The following is a 16,641-nucleotide window of genomic DNA, read 5'->3' on the forward strand; positions in this document are numbered from 1 at the left end:
GGGGAGCCCCTTTCTCTTGCTCGTCCTTCAAAGCATTACATAAACCCACATCTTTTCGATGATACATTCCCAGGAGAGCTGCTTCTTTGTACTGCATTGTCTTATATTATTGTGCCCTGTACCAGCCAGTACCTGTGAGACGGAAGCCCTTTGGGGTGGGGAATCTGTTACTTGCTTGGCACAGCTCTCCTGCTGTATGGTGCTCTATACTCTTACAATACTGCATGCCTGTGCTTTTCCACTAGTCCTGCCTGTGAGCTCCTTCGTTCTGTGTGCTTTCGAAAGAGGATGTTGCTTCAGATGTCCCACCTGCACTGTGGGATCAACCATGTACGGGCAGCTGATTGCAACACTCACTGAACAAACGTGCCAACCAACCAAACAAACAAAAAATGGTTCTGTCTTGTACCATAGATGAGATCAAGCTTTGTATTAATCACAGGTTTGGATTGGGCTAAAGTGAAGCTCTGCAGCACATTTCCAGGGAAGTGGTTAAAACAAAGTTCAGTCATGTCTGTGCGACAAAATCAAACTGATGTCATATTTTTTTAATTAATTTTAAGTTACCATACCAGAAATAATATACTTGGTATACAGTTCATAGCAAATAATGGCACACAAATCACAGCTATAGAGATGTGAATTTGATCAGCTAAGACCAAAGTATATTTTATGGGCTTTATTATGTCTAAAATAAAACATTTTCTAATGGAAATGCCAACAGACCCATCATTACATTGTGGTTGCTGGATGACACTATAAATATGTCTTTGGGTGCTACAGCAAGAAGTATCACTATATTTTAAAATAATTCCTCTTTTACAATGAGAGGGGTTTTTTGTTATTACTCATTTATATTGTGGTAGCACGTAGGAGCTCCAGGCATGGACCAGGTTCCCGTTGTGTTAAGTGTTTATTTTCTGGAACATTTCTAGCTTTAAAAATAAAATAAAATAAGTAAGACAAATCTTTGTTGTCATATATCCTTTAGTTTATTTCCCATTTAAGATCCTCGATTTAGAACCTCAGAGCTTATCCTCGGTATTCAAAGAGCAGCATAGCTTTGGTTCCTATTGAATGTTCCTTGTCTAAATATACATAATAAAAGGCATTTATATGTCTAAATATTTAATCTTGTTTTTGTCTTCCTTCTTGGCATACCCTATTCTGATGAGTAAGCTTTCTCATAGCAAGGGTATCCCATACTCCAGTGCAGCATGCTCAGATGTTAGGGGGATTGACCATGTTTAAACCAGATCCTGACATGGCTGATTTTACAGGATCAAAGGAAAAGAAGAGATCATCTCATTAAAGAAGTTCCTCTTGTAATGCTGAACTAAATAAAAGCTGTCACTAAACTGAACTCAGAACATCAGAGAAGCAGTTGACTGTATCCCTATAACAAATAAGTGGGAGATGCTGCTCTATAGTGCTTAGAATAGGGGACTGGGAGTCAATACTCCAGAATTTCAGGGACAGAATCACTGAATTCCTTAGCAAATCACTTGACCACTCTGTAGCGTAGGGCTTGTCTGCACTAGAAAGTTTTGCCATACTACTATACCAGTATACTTAAATGTGATTGAGAGCTTTAGCGACTTCCTAAGGGAAAAAAACAGAGAATCAAATTCAGTATTGGTGTAATTCCATTTGATTTGGTTATTTATTTAATTCCTTAGGACAGCGATTCTCAAACTTTAGTATCTCGAAGACCCCCATTTTGATTTACAATTTTTCATAGACCCCCAAGTCCCCCGCTCAGCCCCAGGCCCTGCCCCCACTCCACCCTGCCCCTCCTTTTCCCTGCCTCTTTCCTCCCCTCCCCCGAGCATGCACCGTCCCCCGAATATGCCCCATCCCGCTCCTCACTCTCTCTCCCAGCACAGCACCTCATGCATGCCAGGAAACAGCTGTTCCCCAGTGTGCAGGAGGCGCTGAAAGGGATGAGGCAGAGTTAAGGGAGGGTGGATGGGGAGTTGATCAGTGAGGTCTGCGAACCCCTGTTTGAGAAACGCTGCCTTAGGAAGATTCTGAAGATTAAGGCTGGTATTTTTCAGGGTGCTTAAAGCCTGGCCTATGCTAGTCAATTTACCAGCATAGCTATATTGGTTAGAAGTATGAAGAAAATCCTACTCCTAACTGACATAGTTATGCCCGTAAAAGCCCTAGTGTACGTGAAGTTACACTGGCAAAAAAGTCCTTTTGCTGGTATAGTTTATTCTATTTGGGGGACTGGCTTAAGCTACGCTAGCAAAAGCACTCTTGCTGATATAAATTGTGTCTTCACTAAGAGGGTGTGCCAATATAGCTCTACTGGTATCTCTATATCAGCAAATCCTTTTAAATGTAGACAAGCTCTAGACCAATTAGGCACACAGCTCCCGATGAAGATTAGTGAAAACTAAGAGCCTAATTCTTTTAGATGTCTTTGAAAATCCAGCCTAAACCAATATCAGAGATAGAATCATAGATTATTAGGGTTGGAAAGGGCCTCAGGAGATCATCTAGTCCACCCCCCTGCTCAAAGCAGGGCCAATCCCCAAATGGCCCCCTCAAGGATTGAACTCACAACCCTGGTGGGCTGAATCTTTCCCTTTGATGTGCTGGGGAAAGAGGGTGGAAAGAGCTACTTCTTGCTTGTGAAGTATCCAAGCACAATACCCCCTTGTCTACTCTCCTCCTCCTTCCTCCCAAAGCCAAGATGGCCTGCTTCCCGCTCACCCCAGCTGCATATAAACATCAGCAGATCAGCACACACCTGGCAGCAAAATGTCCCAAATGGCAGTGCCCTGTGACAGCTCACCTTGAGCAGTCCTCTCCTGCCTTGGTAGGGTTCTTTTTGGAGAGGAAGTGCCCACTAGCTTCTGATTAGGGTAGCATTTGGCTTTTTAATTTCAGGCAGCAAAGCCCATGTTTTTAACTGCCACCTGGAGGAGCATCCCCTTGAGTGAAGGAACCTGTCCGTGCAATGCAAATGAAGTGGAGGCTTTACGATGTTATACCCGTTGGTGAGGATTTCATTCCTGTTTTAAGATGTATCTTTCTTAAGCTTTTTTCCTTCTGAGCAAATGGATTTGACTCTCAAAGAGCCAGCCAGCTGGTTGTTAGCTTCAGCTCATCTTGACGTTCATTTTCTTTTTGAATGAGTTTACATGTTATTCAAGCTTAATTATATCACTGTGCAGATAAATTTATTGGAAGCTTTCCCCCCCCATCTTTCTGCTAAGTTTTTAATGATTCCCCACTACCTCCCTTCAGCTCATATAGATCCACTTTTTATTTGAATTATAGGTGTCTTTTTAATTAAAGGCATCTTGATTGCTTATTCATATTTGCAAAGCTGGCTGGCAAGTGCAATAAATGGTGAATGATTGGCTGAACAAAGGGAACAATGTGGGGGTCTTATTAAAGCCTGGTCAAACAGCACAGTTAGAACTTCAACCATCACCCTTATGATAGTCTGGAGTTGGTGACTTTTTAGGTCCTAAGCTGTAATAGGAGACTAAACAGCCTTGCTGTGTCTGGTGATAGACTGGCTCCCCGGAGCTCAGAGGGGAATAAAATAACAGTGGTGGCTGGGGGTGAGCTGGCTGTTCTGCAATGCACAGTTATACTATCATTTGAAGACCTTTTGTGAGACAAAGTCTCTATTCCTGGTGAGGAAATGAAACCCTGCATGGATGCCAATAATCTTCACCATTATACTGCGTGTCTGATTCAGGGCTGCTCACAAGTTAGTTAAAATACTGAATGGTACAGAACTGGGAATGGGAGATGGACCCTCTAGATCAGCAGTTCCCAAACTGTGCTACAGGAGTTCAATGTTCCATCCATTCACTTCACAACAGTTTTTTAAGAAGGTGTTATGTGAACCAATAAAGCTTGGGACCCACTGCTCACTGGTTCAAATTATCCAGACTGGTAGTGGATTCAAGTGGCTATCATTGGGTGACTTCAGTATAGTTTCTAATGCACCGCCATAGCAAGGACTGAATGGGCCACAGAGACTCAACAGTCCTCTGACCCATAGAGGAGATATGATAGGACAGGGTGAGGAAAGCTTTGTCTGCTGTATGTATCAAGAGAGCAACTTGTTTCCAGAGCTGTAAATCAGGCATCTTGTCTAATGTCTTGTCTACACTGGCAGAGGAGTCTAGCGTACAGGCACTACATGTGTAGCTACATGCTGCAGTGGTAGTCAGGCTGTGTCCACACTTGTCACTGCAATGTGTAGCTACATGTGGCAGTGAAAGGCTGGCAGTGGAGAGCTTTCGGAGACTATCCCCGCTGCTGGAGCTTTTCACTGAGGCAGGGAAAGGCTCCGGCAGGGAACAGGCAGAGGGACACTACACTGGTAAAAATGGCAGTGTAGACATGGGAAGCACTACTTAGGCATGTAGAGACACATGTAAGGTATATATACCCTAAGGGTTCAGGCGTGTAGGGCACTCTACTCACCTAAACGGTGCCTTACCACCTGTGCTGCTATTTATACCCTTGCTAGCTGTGCTTGCATTGTATGTACTCTCCACTCCGCTATAAGTGTAGACGTACCTTCAGGTACTCGCATGGCCCCTGTGAGTGTAGTATCTGAGCACCTTACAATCTTTAATGTATTTATCCTTGTAACACCCCTGTGAAGGAGGGCGGTGCTATTACCTCCATTGTCCAGGTGGGGAACTGAGGCACAGAGAGACTAAGTGACTTGCCCAAAGTCACACAGAAAATCTGTGGCAGAGCTGGGAGTTAAACTCAGGTCTCCCAAATCCCAGGCTAGCGTCTTAACCACTAGATCATCCATCCTCTCTGTTTATAATACCAAAAGACCCATTCACACAGACATAGCTACAGTGCTGGGGGATCGTGTTACAGCAAAGTAGTCCCCTAACTGTGTTACAGTCCTAGGGCCAAATTCTCTGCTAAAACATGGTTGGGTCTCATGTGGTCAAGCCAAAACAAACCGTACTGTAACAGGCTCCCCAGCCAGGGTCAGGTTGCCTGTGCCGATGGACCTGCCAGGAGTGAAGAGGAAAGATGCTGAAATAGAGTGTGCATTGTAGGGTGTGATCTGGGGGATTATGTACTGAGACCTTTCTAGTATTCACTTTGTTAATGTCTGAATTATTTTTTGCCTATGGACTGCTTTACCATTCATCTCGTAATCGCTGCTCGAACTGAGAGGAAGGATATTCCAGTGTCACAGCACTAGCCAACGACTTGAGAGGCCTGGATCCAGTTCCTTGCTTTAACGTAGACTTCCTGTGTGAGTTTGAGCAAGTCACTCAGCCTCTCTGTGCCTCAATTCCCATCTGTAAAATGGGGATAACAGCACTGCCCTACTGCACAGGGGTGTCATGAGGATAAATATATTAAAGACTGTGAGGTGCTCAGATACTATGGGGATCATGTAAGTATGTAAGATAGATAGAATGTGCCATGACCATCTTTGATTTGCTACGGAAGGACCAGAGTCTGCCACCCTTCAATAGTACCTTACTCTGCAGGCAGCTCCACTGAAGTCAGTGGAGTAAGATATAACTCCGTATGAATCAGAATGGCAGACTCTGGCCCAAAGAGACAAGTCCCAGATTCCCACTAGCACAACTGGAGGTTTTGTCTGAGTAAGGACTGCAGGACTGAGCCCAAGGGGGGCCTTTTCTGGTGTCTCTCATGGGAGAGAAGTTAAATTAGTGTAGATAGGGGTGAGGTGGGGAATGGGGGTCTCCAAACATCTTTAGCTGAGAACGTGGAACAAAACTGTAGAAAATATTTTAAACGTGACATCATGTTTACAGTTGTCCATGAAATGACCCCTATTTTCATGCACTGTATAAAGGGTTCAGGTGGAGATTTTCAAAGGAGCCAAAGAGAGGTAGGCACCCACTTCTCAGTGAAAGTCAGTGGGAGTTGAGTGCCTAATTCCTTTTGAAAATCCCAGCCTCAATCTTGCAGTCATTACTCCCATGGGAGTTACAGAAAGCTGAGAGTGCTCAGTCCTTGCAGGCTTTGGGCATTCTGTGGCATGGGAGTGACAGTGGAACAGGGAATGGTAACACCAGAAGTTAGGTTAGCTGGGACAAGGCGAGTTGCTATTGTAAAGTTGACAATAAAATTTCCTTCCAGGATTTTTTCTTCAGATTTATTCTATTTTCACCATAATATCCTCTGTAAAAAAAATTAAAAGTTCAGGTAGACTTCCACTGGCTCTCTTGTTCTTATCATTTCTCTTGTCGTTTTTTTCCCTGGGATTCTTTTTGTCAGTCACTGTGTCTATGCGCGTCTCTTGTGTCCCACACACAATTTCTCCTTTTCTTCTGTTGCTGTCCCACCAAAATTCTTCCCACCCATTCACCATCTTTCCGTCCCCTCCATGCACACCATTCATCTTCCTTAATCCTCTCCAACCTTCCTCCAGACTTATCTCACCTTCTGACCAGCCTCACAATGTCCCATCTCTAATCTTCTCAAACCTTTTAGCAGTGTCAGACAATAATGCTGCAGAGACACAGAAAAGAGTGTTTCTTCTAACAGTGAACATGGAACTTTATTAGGTTAAGCCTTGGTCTACACACACTATAACTTTGTTGATTAGGGATGTGATTTTTTTTTAAACCAAAATAGTTATAGCAGTACAGCCTAGTGTGAATGCAGTTATACCAGTATAAAAGGGTCTTATACTGGTGCAGCTTATTCCAATTCCCACATAATAATAGCTATAGCAGTATAAGCACCCTTTACACCAGTATTACTGCATCCACTCTATGGGAGTTGTATTGGTTTAACTATACCAATATAGTCAAAGCAGTACAACTTTTGTGTGTAGACAAGCTGTAGTGGGATTTACTCCCCACACTGGCCCTGAGAGAGCTGAATTAAGCCAGGTGGGCCCAATGAGCCATTTAAGGACCAAGTGAGGGAGAGCCTTGATTAGAAAGAAGCTCAACTCTGAGAGAACAGGTGGGAAATTCTGTAAAGCCAAGAGGCTGGTAAATAGTGTAGGGGGTGGGGCAGAAGCTTGTAGTTTCTCCTCCTGGAGTAAGGGAGAAGGAAGTAATTGGGGATAGGACCTGCTGAGATCTAGTGGGTCTGAGAAAGGGGGCTGACTAGCAGGACTGGAGAAACACAGTAGCAAGGAGTCTAGGGACTAGAGCAGTAAGTGATGCAGCTGTGGACTTTAAGTGCTTGCTCCAGGGCCCTGGACTGGAACCCTGAGCAGAGGGTGGGCCTGGGTTCCCCTACCAGTCACTGCAGAGTGGTACTGCTTGGGGCAGTGAACTAGAAGACTGCCTGGGTCATGGCAGGAGTGACAGAGTCAGGGCAGCAGGCCTGAGGACTGCATGATGCTGCTTGAGCAGAAAGACTCTGAAGAGCTCCCACCTCTTGCTGGGAGGGGAATCACAGTGTGACCTGGTTGGAGGGCTGAGTCACAAAGCTGCTGTGCTGCAATGCTGTGAGAGGGAGGAGAGCCGCAGCTGATGGAAGAGGAGAAAGAGGGTGCTGAACTGGACCGAGCTAGTCCTCAGAATTGCCCAAGAGAAGTGCCACCCAGCGGTGAGTAGAGTGCCCTGTGACACAAGCCCAAGGGAAAGCAGGATTGTCCCTAAAGCTAAATATCTTCCCATGTAGGCGCTTTCCACATCAAGTGGAGTCACACTGGAGTAACTCCATTGATGTAGTTCTCGTGGCTCCAACAACTGATCTTGTCACAGTGCACTGGTGCAAAGTGGTGAGATGCCTTATGCAGCTTAATTCAATAACACAGAAGTATGCTGCACCTGGTAAGCCCTGTGTTGTGCCAGTGCATTGTGACTACATTAGGGTCTGCCCTGGCTGTCTACACTGGCATTGTTAACACTGGTGGAGCTGAACTGGAGTGAGCAATAGGGGGGACTGGTTGAGAGAAAAATACTAGTATAGATTAGGCCCATCAAACAATCTAGCTAGTACAGTGCATAGGGGATGCCTACACTGCCATCACAGGGTTTCACTGCAAGTCATGTAGACATACCTGAGCTAGCTTTAATCTAATCATCATGATACCACAGTACCATAGGCTTCAGTGTGGGTTAGCTGCCTGAGTAATTAGCCAGGGCTCAAGACCATGCTACTGTGGCTTTGTTGCTCTGGTACCCAAGCTAGTGTGGCTGTTTCTACACAGCCATGATTGCACCCTGAGACTGCAGTGTACACATACCCTTAGTCAAAGGAAAGGCGCATATACCTATATCCTTCTCCACAACGGTAAGGGAAACCACGTTAGAATCCTGCTACCAATCACTTAATCATGGGTGCTGCTAGAGCATTTCTGATCCCTGTGTGAAAAGAGATCATGAGGAAAGGGCACCTTGAATTGGTCCAACGTTTGGCTCATTGAAGGCTTGAGGCCAATATTTGCACACACAAAATGGTACCTAAAGTTAGGCTCCTAGGTCCATATTTAGGCACCTCAATAAATGACTTGACTTTGAAAAGTGCTGAGCTCTCATCCACACCCATTTAAAAACAATGGGAGATACTGGGTTGTTAAGGTTTTTGAAAGTCAGACTGCTTTTTTGGGAGCCTAAATATGGGCTTAGGACTCCATGACCTTTATCTTGGGTTGTTTTTTAAAAGCATATGTAATGGCTGGAAGAAAATTGCCACTTCAGTTATCTAACTAAAATAACAGTGACATATTTAAAGTGGAATTATCAAAGGGTCACAGACATGAACTGGAAACCTCCAGTCTGAAATCAGAAGTAGTAAGAATTACTGATCAGTTTTAATCATATCCTTGCTTTATCGCCTCCTGCTCTGCACTTTTCAGTCAGATCTGCAGACACATTGGCTCATATTTAATTAAAAACCGTGGCTTCACTGTGAAACCTGCCATTCTCAGTTCCAGTTTAAAAGAATTTAGTCTTGGGACATGCATCTGTTTAATGGAGGTGATGCTGAAGGAGGATAGATCAGTTGTACTTAGCTTAGTTTCATTAACACAATTCAGTGGATCCACAGATGCACATCTATGTTGAGTGGACTTGCTGTTTCGCCCACCCCCATGTTAGGTCAACATTCAGTTGAGTCAGCAGCACTGACTTCTGTCCATGTATCCCAATGTTGTGAGCACCACTCCATGTGGTGCACTGTGGATGATTCTGCTGAGTGGGAATGTACGGCTGTAACCTTCAACTAATGTTCCAAATGTTCTGACAACAGGTGCGGCACTCAAAGCTGTCTGTCCATGGAAAACTTTGACACCTCTTCCAACCACCAAGAACTGGTGCAAAATAAAATGTCGCAATCTATGAACACTGACCATTAGATGCTGTAATTTTGGTCAAATATGCTCATATACATAGGACTGGCGGGCTCAGAGGATTTTATAATGGGGTATACAACTGAAAGTTGTAACCATCTGATGGCTGTTTAGCCTATGTAAAAATAGTTTAGTGATCTCAGTCCAGTTCCCATTAGAAAAATACTTGTGTCACAAAATCCAGGCTTGGTTATATCCAAGTTTTTAGTCTACTCAGGGAATATAGTTAAGGCCCCACCTATGCTAACAAGATGGGTAACTGGATCACATGTGTATTGTGATTGAGATTGATGGGGCCATTCATTGGCGGCGGTGGAAGGAAGTCTTGATCAGGCTTGTTTTGGCTAGAGGTTGGCTACATTTAGTGCTCGTGGGGCCAGGGCCTGAGGTCTGGGCTTGTTTTCTTTATCAGGATCTCATGGCCACTATTTCTTCTGAATTTAAAAAAAAAATCTATCAAAAATACCTCTACCCCAATAAGCTTGACCTTCCATCTGGTATATTACATACATCTGATCTAGGCCTAACTTAGGCTGTAAACTTCTTGGGTCAGGGACTGTGTTGCCTTTTATGTTTGTAAAACCCTAAGCACATGATGGTGCGCAGCATTCCCATGGGAGTCAGCAGCAGTTAGCGATCTGGTGATTGGTGCTGTATAAATATCTTAGTCTCTTACTCTTTCAATAGAACAGGAAAAATATGATGCAAAGACAGAGAATGAAATAAAAGATTAAAAGAAATAGGACAGCATATTAAGGGCCTGATCAGAACTGCTCTGTGGTGGTTGCTTTAGCTTTTCCCATCACCCATCCTGCATGCCACCTGTGCACTGTTCCCCAATTCATTTCTAGCCTGGAGCTATGCAACAGAAGCAACCATAACATGCATAACAGTATCAGTTGTTTTACGTTAGATCACCCCCATCTCTCTAATGTCACAACTCCAGGTCAAAACAGCTCTCCCCTCCTCCCCTCAAACACTAGGGGAAAACTGATTTAACTCTGTAACTTGTGGATCAGGCCCATAGCTAGTGATAAGAGTTGTTTTTGAAGTTCTTCATATTCTAGTTCTATCAAGGCTGGTAGAAGCAGGTCTGAAACCTCTATTCTACCTCTGAGTGTAGCGCATGCACCCTCAAGCTTATTTTAGTATTTGGCTGTTTCAACTGAAGGCCCAGCTTTGCCAAGTGTCATCAGTATTTGTCAGAATCTCTGCTACCACCCTTCCTGCATGACAATGATTACAGACTAATGATATTTTACTTATCTAACAAAACCCAACCCTCTCCCTTGGCAAATGAGAGAATAGAACAATTGCAATATATTTGTCAGAGACTTGGGTTGAATTTCCTACTCTGCAACTTATTTTATTTGCCAGTCAAGATTCCCTGCATGTAGAGTGCTGTAGTAGAAGCATAGGATACTGATATATTAATGACTCCCTAAATTGTTTTTATGGGGCTTCTCAGATTCCTGCAGTGTTACCGCAGAGTGGAATGTAGCAGATTTTTTTGGGGGGGTGGGGGGAGTCTGGCCCCCAGGAATTCCTGCTGATCTAGTGACATTTATGGACACCTGCAAACATTAACAGAGTGGCCCTCATTACAGATCATATATGTCCAGCTAGGCCCGACTCCCACTGAAGTTGGGCTAGATATTAGGAAAAGCTTTTTCACTAGGAGGGTGATGAAGCACTGGAATGGGTTACCTAGGGAGGTGGTGGAATCTCCTTCCTTAGAGGTTTTTAAGGTCAGGCTTGACAAAGCCCTGGCTGGGATGATTTAGTGGAGATTGGTCCTGCTTTGAGCAGGGGATTGGACTAGATGACCTCCTGAGGTCCCTTCCAACTCTGATATTCTATGGTTCTAAGTTTCTTTGAGAGACCCCACACTAATTGTATGTTCTGTGATTAAGTTTTACCAACCCAGTAACAAATGGGAATTCCTGAAGCACTAGAACAGTCTTACCATGGAGTCACAGTTAGACTGGAATGCCCAAGGGGACTATCTTGTCACCCAGGCAAGCTGGATTTAGTGATAATTGGTTGCTATACGCCAAAGATCACAAAATAGTCACGTTACTCCCAGTTCCAGGAGACCAGTCACTTACCCCAGATCAGTTTGTACCTGGGATCTCACACCAAAGATAATGCTTGTAGTTAACTATAGGATTGGCTATCTACAGATCTATTAACTAAGAAAAGAAGTGAGGTATTACAAAGCTAAAGCAGGCAAGCATATATACACACAAATGAGTTAGTCTATGGGTTTTGAAAGGTCACAGAGTTGTAGTAATCTGTCGGCTCCGAATGCCTTTTAGGCCTAACTCAGGTTGACCCTGGGATCTCAGCTTCTGTTGCATAGCTCCTCGGCCCTGTGAGAATCCAAACAGCAAAAAAGATGAGAGAAATTTCTCGTTTTTTATTTCCTTCTTCCAGAACTCAAGCCTCTTCATGGGTACAAGGGGGCAATTAACCCAAGTCTTTGCATTGTGATGTCCCACAATGGCTCACTTAGTTTTAATAACCCTTCTTGATGGGCACGAGACAATCTCTCCTGACTGCGTTCACAATTTCAGAGCAAACATATTTTTTTTACAGTTATACAGCAAAACATTAAATATTACTGTATAGCCGGTGATAAAGACATTATAATTGAGATTAATACATGCAACAACGTAGAAGTATTTCATAAACTCTAAACACATTGTTATAAGTCCAATACCGTTTTAACTATCCTAACACACAGGTGAAATTGACTGGCTTCCAGCAACAAGTTTGTCAGACAGTGTTTGGCTGAGTCCTAAAGCCTTTGCAAGAGCTGTTCTCTAGTCTGCCAGAATCACAGCCATCTCTGTCCCTGACTGTGACCTTAGGTTAAGTGTCCATGTATTTTGGGTACCGATCTTGACCCTGATTTTCAGCAATGCTGAGCAGCCACAGCTCCAGGTAATGGCAGCAGGAGTTGTGTGTGCTCAGCACCTCTGTCAATCAAGTCCTCGGTGTCTCAAGTTAGACACTCCCAAACGAAGGCACCCCAAATCAGAGTCCTCTCTTTTGAAAATGTTAGTCTTGGTCTCTGTCCTAGTTCTCCCATTTAAAAAATGGGGAAACTAAATGGATAGGGGTCAAAACCCACACCCTTGATGTGAACATCTCTGGATTCCAGGGGTGTTTGACATTTAGTCCAAGATTTGGATTCAAATTTTGCAAATGGCTCCAATCTCTGTGTCAGACACTGGATCCAAACACTTCTAAACTTTGGCATCCAGACCCACATTTCACCGCCTTACCCTCTCTTAGAAGAAGAATAATTACTTTTCTTTCAGTTGGTTGTGAGATAAGAGCACAGGGGTGGGAATCAGAAGACTTGGATTCTAACCCTTTTTCTGCCATTGACTCTGACTTTAGCTTCTCTCTGACCTGCTAACACATGTTAAAATGACAACTGCCTTGGCCACACTAGAATTTTAACACATTAGCTAATACAAGGTGTGTGTTTAAAAAACAAACCAACTCTTTCCTCTCTTCACCCTCCACCCCCCCCACATGTGACCTTGGATGTTACTTCTCCTCTGGGACTCGGGTTCTACACTGGTAAAACGTAGTAAATATTTTTCCTTTGTAAAGTGTTTTGAGATCTACAGTCAAAAAAAACCCTGTATACATTCTAGGTATTACTGGTGTTCACAAGGAGTTCTGAAGATGCAAAGTGCTAAGTTTTCTCTGATAAAGGAGTAAAACATTTATAAGAATGAACTATCCATGGCATCCAACCCATTCTGTGTGCAGCTGTTAAACCAGCTGCTCTTAGATAACCCTTATCTGACTTGTTTAGTTTAAATTCTTCTGGTTGGTTGGTTTATGCTTAATTCCATGTTATTGTTTGACGGTCTCAGGACTCTCCAACACCAAACTCCCTATCCTGGGGAGAAAGGGGCCAAATTCCTTAATGATATAACAGCATTGAAGCTGTCCATCGGTTCATTGTTTTGACTCCACTCCAGTGATTGTTTCTCTGGTTCCCCTGTAATATTCCTGGGCTTTGAAGTTTCGGTTTCAATAACATTATTTGCAGGGCAAGGTAGACAAGCAGTGCCATAGTTAATACATCAAGTACCTAGATACCATGGTGATAGGGGATCAAAGTGTCTGTGTCTAGGAGCAATTTCGTATTTGCATTGTGATTGATATGCTAAAACCCGATGGGGAGAAATGGTGCTCATCATCTGCATCAAGAAACAAAGCAAAGGAGGTACGCATCTCCAAAGCTAGGTTAAAAAAGGCAGCAGTGCCTCTGTTTAAACAACAGTATCTGCCTGTACAAGGGGAAAAGGCTAGAAAAGGCAGCTTTATTAAACAAAAGCTTAGTATCTATAGAAGACACAAACAAATAACATGTTAAGGGCAATCAGATTGCAACAAATGCTTGATTATATGTTTTAGTCCCACTCAAGTTACTGAGCTCACTGCAGGAATAGCTGGGTGAAATTCTATGCCCTGTGTTACACAGGTCAGACTAGATGATCTAATGGTCCCTTCTGACTTTAAAATCTGCTTCTTCCAAAAGCTTTCCATGAAACTGTATTTGTGCTGGACAATACTCCTACTCGCCTCCCCTTCCTTCCCTGCCTCCATTTTTCAGATTTTCTTCTTTTCCCTGGCACACAAGTATCAGCTGGGGTGATCAGATGTAAAGAGGTTCATGACAATGGTGAATAGAATGTAGAGTACAATCCTGCACTGGCCAAAGGGGTGGTCTAGCTACTTTTTTTCCCCCTCTCTCTGATTAGGGATCTGGGGGGCTACTGTCACTCAGATACTCAGGCAAGCAGATCCCTGTTGTGGAGTGGGGAATGCACGGCAGGCAAGATGGCAACATAGGGTTTATAGTTAACTTCCAAGTTGTGGTGTTTTGGTTGATTGTGTTCAGTAGCTGATGCTTATTTTCATCCCCTTGTACAATACTCTTATTGTATCTGTTGCAAAGTGTGGTAGGACAGGGTGGATGAAGATTATAGTGAGGCTGCAGCCACAAAAAACAGTCACCACCCACAGAACCAAAAAAAAAAGTCTTCAGCTCTGAGTCCCTGTCCATGTGTGCTGTGAATGTAGGCTGAGGCCCTGTCTGCAGTGTAAATATAACAGTCAGAGGGCCTGGTTAAAAGCTATAGTCCACAACCCAGTTATAAGCAATAATGTAGTGTAGTGTTCCTCATTATGTCGTCCTAATCAGGTTAAGGCCATGGGCTCTCTGTATCATAAAGTCCACTTGCTTCGTTATAACTATAGTGTACATATGACTCCACTCCACCTCAGGTCCTGACACAATCTGAAGTATTTGGGAACTAAGATTCCCAGGGCCCATGGCACGTGAGGAGAAGGATGGTCTAAAGCACTACTGGGACCCAGGACTCTTGGGTTCTATTCCTGGCACTTCCACGATCTCAGAGGAGGTGGGAGGAAGACCAGTTGACAGTTTCTGGGTAAAAATAAAAGTGGCAAAAAATAGAAGTGATGTCATGGTAGAAGTTTACCACAGACCACCAAATCAGAAAAGGATGTGGATTTTGAGAATACACAACAGAAATACTGAAAACACAAGACCTGGTAGTAATGGGGGACTTTAACTACCCAGACATCTTTCAGGAAAATAATAAAGCAAAACACACAATTTCCAGTAAGTTCCTAGAATGTGACATATTGGGAACAACTTTGAGACAAAAAATGGATGAAGTAACCAGGGGGCCAGCCATTTTAGACTTGATTCTGACCAATAGGGAAGAATCAGCAGCAAATCTGAATGAAGGTGGAAGGCAAATTGGATGAAGAGATAATCATGAAATCTATCACTTCATTCTAAGAAAAGTAGGGTATGAGAGCAGCAGAATAAGGATAGTATTTTCTCTAAGGAAAAGGATAAATGGACACAAATCAGACATTAGGAATGGCAATATACATCAGTTTAGGACTAAACAAAGACTGTGAATGGCTTGCCAATTACAGAACCAGTTTCTCCTCAGCTGCTGGAACAGGGCCCCATCCTCCTGATTGATCTAACCTCGTTATCTCTAGCTTGCTTAGCTCATGCTGCAAAACATCTGTTAGTCTATAAGGTGCCACAGGATTCTTTGCTGCTTCTACAGAATAAGGATAATAGACTTCACAAAGGCAGACTTTAACAGATTCAGAATTGGTAGGTAAGGTCCAGTGGAAAGAAAATGGATGGGGGCGGGGGGAGAGGGGAAAGTAGTTCAGGAGAGCTGGCAGTTTCTCAAGGAGACGATATTAAAGGCACAACTGCAAACTAGCCTGATGTGAAAGAGAGATAGGAAGACTAGTATGAGGTCATTATGGCTCTTTCGTGACCAGAAAATCAAAAGGGAGCCCTACAAAAAATGGAAACATGGAAATTGCTAAGGAAGAGTGCAAAAGACTAGCACAAGCATTTAGGGACAAAATCAGAAAGACTAAGGCACCTTCCAAAGGATATAAAGGGTAATATGAAGATGCTCTCTAAATGTATGAGGGGCAAGAGAAAGATGGAGAATGCAGGTCCTGTACTTAGCTGGAAAGGAGAGCTAATAACCGATGACATTAAGGAGGCTGGGATGTTTAATGCATATTTTGCTTTAGTCTTCACTAAAAAGGTTAATGTGACTAGGTACCCCACACAATTAGGGTGACCAGATAGCAAGTGTAAAAAATCAGGATGGGAGTTGGGGGGGTAATAGGTGCCTATAAAATCGGGACATCTGGTCACCCTACACACAATTAATATTAACAAGGGGAAAGGAATGAAATCCAAAACAGGGAAAGAACAGATTAAAGAATATTTAGATAAGTTAGATGTATTCAGGTTCTCAGGGCCTGATGAAATTTATTTTAGGGTACTTCAGGAACTAGCTGGAATTATCCTGGAACTGTTACCAGTTATCTTTAATAACTTATGGAGGATGGAGGAAGTCCCAGAGGACTGGAGAAGGGCAAACGTATCTGTCATTAAAAAGGGGAACAGAGAGGACCTGGGGAATTAGACTGGTCAACCTAACTTCAATACATGGAAAGATACTGGAACAAATAATTAAATAATGAATTTGCAAGCACCTGGAGAATAATAGGGTTATAAGGAATAGCCAGGGTGGATTTTCCATAACAAATCATGCCAAACCAACCTAATTTCCTTCTTTGACAGGGTTATTGGCCTACTGGATGGAGGAGAAGTAGTAACCATGAGACATCGTGATTTTTAGTAAGGCTTTTGGTGCAGTCCCATGTGATGTTCTCATGAGCAAACTAGGGAAATGTGGTCTAAATGAAATTACTATAAGGTGTGTACACAACCG

General features: G+C 43.3%; 1 protein-coding gene across 1 annotated transcript in view; it reads left to right on the forward strand.

Annotated features, from left to right (window-relative positions):
• Nucleotides 1-2,953: 2,953 nt before the first annotated feature.
• ATP1B1 (ATPase Na+/K+ transporting subunit beta 1) overlaps nt 2,954-16,641 on the forward strand; it is a 48,382-nt gene continuing 34,694 nt past the window's right edge. The window contains exon 1 of the mRNA XM_039527518.1: nt 2,954-3,008. Coding sequence (XP_039383452.1) covers nt 2,969-3,008 — 40 coding nt within the window. The 5' untranslated portion in view covers nt 2,954-2,968. The remainder of the gene's footprint in view (nt 3,009-16,641) is intronic.

The sequence above is a fragment of the Mauremys reevesii genome, linkage group 1 (assembly GCF_016161935.1).
Source record: "Mauremys reevesii isolate NIE-2019 linkage group 1, ASM1616193v1, whole genome shotgun sequence".
Classification (NCBI taxonomy): Eukaryota; Metazoa; Chordata; order Testudines; family Geoemydidae; genus Mauremys; species Mauremys reevesii.